The 7,469-nt window shown below is 37.9% G+C and overlaps 1 protein-coding gene across 1 annotated transcript in view; it reads left to right on the top strand.

Moving 5' to 3' along the window:
- The first annotated feature begins 1,086 nt into the window (after positions 1 to 1,086).
- Positions 1,087 to 7,469, top strand: part of LOC144960945 (prolyl 4-hydroxylase subunit alpha-2-like) — a 23,385-nt gene continuing 17,002 nt past the window's right edge. The window contains exon 1 of the mRNA XM_078894322.1: positions 1,087 to 1,308. Within this exon, the coding sequence (XP_078750448.1) occupies positions 1,133 to 1,308 (176 nt within the window). The 5' untranslated portion in view covers positions 1,087 to 1,132. The remainder of the gene's footprint in view (positions 1,309 to 7,469) is intronic.

Below are 7,469 nucleotides of genomic sequence, written 5' to 3'. Positions count from 1 at the left end.
TGGTGGTTGTAGTAGTAGTGGTCGTGATGATGATGTGGTGGTGGTGGTTGTAGTGGTAGTGGTAATGATTCGGCTATGTGGTCTAGTAGTATGACACTCGCTTTCGGATCGGAAGGTTCTGGGTTCGAGCCTCGCGCTCGGCGCATAGTTGAGTCCTTGGAAAAGGATTCTGTCACCGTACTCATGTGTAAAATGAGTACCTGGCCGTAAACAGAATTGTCTTTGTCCGAAATATTGTAATATCGCCTAATAGGCGTCATGCCCAGTCCTACATGTTAAATGTAGACCAGGGACCCCTTGTAAAGCGCTTTAAGCACATTTTAGTAAATATTGCACTATATTAAATTAAAGAATTAAAAAATTAAATCAATTTTTAAAAAAATTCAATGATGATGATATGATGGTGGTGGTTGCAGTAGTAGTGGTAGTGATGATAATTTGGTGGTGGTGGTGTAGTAGTAGTAGTGGTAGTGATAATGATGTGGTGCTGGTGGTTGTAGTAGTAGTGTTAGTGATGATGATGTGGTGGTGGTTGTTGCAGTTGTAGTGGTCGTGATGATGATGTGGTGGTGTTGGTTGTAATAGTGGTGGTAGTGATAGTGTAGTTGTAGTGGTAGTGATGATGATAGAGTGGTGGTCGTTGTAGTCGTGATGATGATGTGGTGGTGGTGTAGTGGTAGTGATAACGATGCAGTGGCGGTGGTTGTAGTAATTTTGGTAGTGATGAAGTGGTAATGGTGGTTGTAGTAGTAGTGACAGTGATGATGTGGTGGTTGGAAAACACATAGGTTTTTCATTTTTCTCAAAATGGTATTATATCGGAACGAATCGTATGCTTAAAAGCCGAATTAAATGTTAAACTGGTCAACAAGATAAATTATTGGCACTAGCACCCTAAAATATGGTATCCATTCTCCTCAATAAAACATACAAAGTCAACACAAGTCTGATATTTCTGGCTATAAATTCAATTTTTAACATCTTAACAATCCCGACTTAATACCGTTTTGAGGCGAAAGGTCACATATTATAATATTAAGCTGAATTTTGTTTTAATGCTTTAATTTTTTTTTTCACCCCAGGGCTTTGGTTATTTGAATCTCCGCTGGACCGTAACGATTTGTTTATCAAGATGCGGCTTCAAATAATCTGGTCGTTCACTTTCCTTCAAGTTACGAATCAAATTGGAGCAGAATTGTTCAGCTCAAGCGAGAAGTTAGGGCAAATTGTGTATGCCGAGAAGGGTATTGCGGAACTCTTGAGAAATTATACAATACAACAGAAAGAAAGAATTGAAAAGCTGTCAAAGTGAGTCTATTGCTATATTTAAAAAATACACTTCTATTCTTACGGGCAAGAGAAAATTCCACTTCTAACTTCGTTAAAAAATATTCAGTATTATGGTAATTACCCGGTTTGGTAACAGACCAAAAACTCTCCCTCCCTCTCCCTCCCTCTCTCTCTCTCTCTCTCTCTCTCTCTCTCTCTCTCTCTCTCTCTCTCTCTCTCTCTATCTATCTATCTATCTATCTATCTATCTATCTCACACACATACATACACACTCATGTACACATATACACATGCATACATTCTCTCTCTTTCTCTCTCTCTCTCTCTCTATCTCTCTCTGTCTTTCTTTCTTTCTCTCTTTCTCTCTCTCTCTCTCTCTCTCTCTCTCTCTCTCTCTCTCTCTCTCGCTCTGTCTATCTCCTCCCTCTATTTCACTCATATTAATGTGCCTGATCTTTAATTTCTATAAAATACAATGTACATTCTAACACAATCCGCACAACTGAAGAAAGAATAGAAGAGTTATAATATGACACATTATGCAATGTATTCTAATTTGTTTTCCATGCTAGGGATGCAGAAAATAAAGACAGGCATTGCAACTTTGACAAGGCGCCGCCAAGTCTGGGACTTTTTAGTCCTTATACGGAAGGCGGCTATACTATCTATCACAAATTATATGAACACGGGACTGGGGTAGTCCTGTTCCGTTGATTTACACAAGGGCTCGGGACGCAATAGGACTGTTATTGTCCCGTCCCAATATGTGCGGAGATTTTACTTTATTACATAGGTTACCGATTCCTGGCAGCCCTGTCCTAGTGCGGTAGGGACGTAAATGCCCCTCCCTTAATTTAACCCTCTCCTTACCAAGCCATTTTCAGAATTTTCCCCAAAACTTCAAACCCACCCAACATAAAAACAGGCATTTCTTACTTAAACAGAAAAGCAACAAGCACGTTCTATATATAATACTGTTCGACAATAAGAGCTCTATTACAGAATGTCACGTTTTTATATCTATAGCAAAAGGAAATGAAATTTGGATGAGAAAAGTGACGGTTGCATCGTAGCCTTTGTGACGATTTTCCAATAGGTGGTAAGGAGAGGGCTAAGCCATATAGAATAGAAATTCAAACGACATAATAATATTATTATGATGTCTTTTTGAAACACACGCGTGCTGGGTCAAAATGGCGACAGCACACCTTGGTGTGTTTGTTTACTTTCGCGTCGTCGTAATAAATCTAGATGCACGCATAATTTCGAACATCATTGCAATGACAGCTTGAGGGTTGTTTTTTTTTTCAATTTGTGCAACCAAGTGTTAGTTTCAGAAATCAGATTCTGGCGGTAAATGATCCATTTGAATCCATTTTTTTTCTTAAAACTTGAGAATTTTGTTTTTTTCTTACGGGTCGCAAACATTAATTTGGTTGACATGATAATAATTCAAGCTGGTAGCAAACTTACTTTAATAGATAGTATGCGCTTGGCTTAGAAGCTCACGACGTTGCCATCAGAAAGTATAACGGACCAACACACAAAACTGTGTGTAACCATGAACGTTTATAGTCTGGTTAAAACAATTTAGTGAGCATAACTCATAAACGCGGATGGCAAAAAGCAATGACAAAGGTCCGAGTGACATCATCTTCGTTCTATCTATATTTTACGGGTCAAACAAGAGTTCAACGTTTTTTTTGACGTCATTAGTTAACACTTGTTCGAGGCTGGGCGATGTCTGTATTTTACTTTGTTTCCCCCCCCCCCCACACACACACACACCTCGGTCCAAGAAAAACTAACAACAACCAAAAATAATAAATAAATTAAAAACATAATTTTATCGCTTTTGGTGGAAACAGGCTGGGTGGTTGTGTTTGTTGACAAACTAATAATGTATGTAGGCTAACTGTGTTATATAGTTTCGTTTCTGAATGTTTGAAGTGTGTGTGTGTGTGTGGGTGGGTGTGTGTGTGTGTGTGTGTGTGTGTGTGTGTATGTTTGTGTTTGTGTGTGTTTATGGATTATATTTAGATCGCTAGAACATAATATGTTTTTTTTCCTAGCGTACCGGCCTGTGTTTATGGGTGAAGTTGTTCGGGAGTGGATGAGTGGTTAGGGAGAGAGAGATGTAGAAAGAAATTTATATATATATATATATATATATATATATATATATATATATATATATATATATATATATATATATATATATATATATATATATATATATATACTCGTAAAAAGCCCGCAATTTCGCGGGGAAAGAACTATTTTCATTCGATACTGTACTCACCATCATTTAATGAGGGCAGATTGGTAAACAACGTTGTCTGTGTAATTTGGTATATCTTCGGTTGATTTTTCTGTGTGGCCCAACATGAAGTGTAAACCACTATAGCCTCTGACCCGTGACACAGCAACATACAGTTGTCCGTGTGTGAATACCGGTTGTGGTAAGAAAATCCCCACCTTGCTTATTGTCTGTCCCTGAGACTTGTTAATTGTCATTGCATGACAAATTGAATAAATAAACGCCTGACAAAATATCAACGGTGAAAATACAAATTTAAAGAATACTCGGGATGTAAGAACTTTCGGAATGTCTCCCCTTTACTTAACTTATGGAAAAACAAACATCCTAGCATCTTTACTAAGACTTATGACTAACCCTAATAGAAAAAAAATATCCTCCGATCTCGAGCTAACCCTAATAGAAAAAATGATGACAAATTTAATAAAACAACTCTCGGACTGCTTTGCACTACCTTTCAATACTTAACAAATCAAAATGGCGGCCGAAAATCAAAACAATGGTCAAATTAGGAAATTTTAAACTTTCACAAATCTATCAAGGTGTGTTCTAAAGTTTTTAAAATACTTCTATATAATGACAAACTGAATAAATAAATGCCTGACAAAATATCAACGGTGAAAATACAAATTTAAAGAATACTGGGGATGTAGGAGCTTTCGGAATGTCTCCCCTTTACTTAACTTATGGAAAAACAAACATCCTAGCACCTTTACTAAGACTTATGACTAACCCTAATAGAAAAAAAAATCCTTCGATCTCGAGCTAACCCTAATAGTAAAAAGAGAATCAAAATGGCGACTGAAATACCTTCATGTGATCAAGTGAATAATATCACTATGAATGCCACGATTTGCTGAAAAATGCCAACACACACACATGTATACACCACACACAACACACACACAAACATACACACACACACAAACACTACTACATAACAAAACTGATCACCGCTAAATCAACAACACAACGGAAGTAATAATAATACTTGATGTCATAAATAATAGATGACGCAAATTGACAACTTTTTACAGTATCAAAATTAGTTCTGGGAGTCAAGTGTCGTCGTTGATACATATTTTATGATATCTGTTTGACTCAACAAACTTTTAAACTGAATTTAAATTATAAAAGGAAATCAAGTTATCTGTTTATCTATCTGTAAAAAATACATTTCTAATTTTCAAATCTTTCAGTAGAGTTGTGCGCCGTATCAATTTTTTATTGACTCAAATAAACACAATGTTCTCCACAATTCTATATTTTTTAAAGAAATATATATATATATATATATATATATATATATATACATATATATATATATATATATATATATATATATATAATATATATATATATATATATATTATAATACACATATAATTACTCATAAACGCGGATGGCAAAAAACAATACCCTGAGATAGTATGCGTTGACGTCATTCATGTCTTTGTCATTGCTTTTTGCCATCCACGTTTGAGTAATTCTCACTAAACTGTATCACCAAACTATAAACGTTCAATTTACAAATAGTTTTGTGTGTTGATCCGTTATACTTCCGGATGGCAATGTTGTGAGCTTGTTAGCCAAGCGCATGCTGCCTATAGATAGTTCGAAGTTGACGTTACTCAGGCCTTTGTTATTGTTTTTTTTTGTCATCCGTGTTTGTGAGTAATTCTCACTAAACTATATTAAACTGACTATTAACGTTCATGGTTGCACACAGTTTTGTGTGTTGATCCGTTATACTTCCGGATGGCAATGTTATGAGCTTCTTAGCCAAACGCATACTATCCATAATAGCAGTTCTCTCCCCCCCCCACCCGGCCACCCCAACAGCATCAGTCGAATTGCCGTCCAAAGCCGTCTGGTGGCCTATGGAAGCCGTCCGGAGTCGTCCGGAGGTCATCTAAAGCCTTTTCAAACCATCCGGAGCCCCTCTGAGCTGTCCGAAGCTTTCCAGACGCCGTCCAAAGGGGAGGTCTTCCGAAAGCTCCTCGTGCTGGCATTTCTTTCAATCAGTTCTAATGGGCATGATCTATATTAAATTTCCATGTGCTCGAGGTCATTGGTCACATTGCAAAATGTGCTCAAAGTGACCCACATTGTGAAAAGTGCTTTTCAAATCCCTAACATCACGATTGGCCATTTTATTCAATTTGACACATGGATATGTTTATAACTTTTGTAAACAAAACAGTATATTTACATTTGTTAAGAAATATCCAATCGCTGGACAGCAACAAATCATGTGATTGATGACATGGTTGGACGAAAACATGAATATAGATCCCTCCCATTGCTGTCAGGATGCCTTGGGAAGTTGTGCAGAGCCCTGTCCAGAGGTCATAATCTAAAACATTCTCAAGCCATCCCGAGGCCCTTAGAGCTGTCCGAAGATTTCCAGAAGCCGTCCGTAGGAGAGGCCCTCCGAAAGGTCTCCATGCTGTCATTTCTTTCAACACACACACACATACACATACGCACACACACATACACACACGCACGCACGCACACACACACACACACACGCGCTCACACACACAAACGCACCCCCCCCTCTCTCTCTCTCTCTCTCTCTCTCTCTCTCTCTCGCTCTCTCCATTTCTCTCCCTTCCTCTCTTTATCTCATTCGCTCTCTCCCCCCCCTCTCTCTCTCTCTCTCTGTCTATCACACGCACGCACACACACATACTCTCTCTCTCTCTGTGTGTGTGTGTGTGTGTGTGTGTGTCTTTCTTTCTTTATTTTCTTTTTCTCTCTTTTTCCCCTCTCTCTTTTTCTCTGATTCTCTCTCTCTCTCTCTCTCTCTCTCTCTCTCTCTCTCTCTCTCTCTCTCTCTATGGCACACACAACACACACACACATCCCTTTCTTATTTTTCTACTATTTATATGTATTGAATATCATCTTTTGAGTGTGTTACTCTTGTTAGGATTGTGTGCTTGCGTCTGGATGAGACTTTTAGTTGATCTTAAACAAAGCAGATTGACAGGTTAACTTGAAATCTTCCTCTGTGTCCTAATGGAAGCAATCTATAGATAGAACAAAGATGACGTCACTCAAGCCTTTGTTATTGTATTTTGCCATCCGCGTTTGTGAGTGATTCTCACTAAACTGTGTTAACCGGACTATAGATAGTTTTATGGTTAGACATAGTTTTGTGTGCTGGTCCGTTATACTTCCGGATGGCAATGTTGTGAACTTCTTGGCCAAGTGCATACTATCTATATTCATGTTTTCGTCCAACCAAGTCATCAATCACATGATTTGTTGATGTCCAACGATTGGATATTTCTTAACAAATGTAAACACGCTGCTTTGTTTACAAAAGTTATTTATAAACATACACATCTGTCAAACTGAACAAAATGACCAATCCTGATATTAAATATTTCAAAATATGTGAACACTTTTAACTATGTGGGTCACTTTGAGCATATTTTGCAATGTGACCAATGACCTCGATCACATGGAAAGTTAATATAGACAGAATGCGCTTGGCCAAGGAGTTCACAACATTGCCATCCGGAAGTATAACAGACCAACACACAAACTCTGTGTAACCATGAACTTTTATTGATAGAATGCGCTTGGCCTAGGAGTTCACAACATTGCCATCCGGAAGTATAACGGACCAACACACAAACTCTGTGTAACCATGAACTTTTAGAGTCTGGTTAATACAGTTTAGTGAGAACAACTCACAAACGCGGATGGCAAAAACAATAACAAAGGCCTGAGTGACGTCATCTGCATACTATCTATAGATCATGTCCATTGATCCAGTCCCCTCTGTTTTTATTACCTTTTCCCGTGTGCTTTTATTGTAAGTCTAGCCTTTTTTTTTTTAAC

This window comes from Berghia stephanieae, unplaced genomic scaffold (assembly GCF_034508935.2).
Source record: "Berghia stephanieae isolate SIO BIC M18660-M18661 unplaced genomic scaffold, UCSD_Bste_1.3 scaffold11, whole genome shotgun sequence".
NCBI classification, from domain to species: domain Eukaryota; kingdom Metazoa; phylum Mollusca; class Gastropoda; order Nudibranchia; family Aeolidiidae; genus Berghia; species Berghia stephanieae.
Note: the sequence above shows the minus strand (reverse complement) of the source record. Positions and strands in the feature narration are given on the sequence as shown.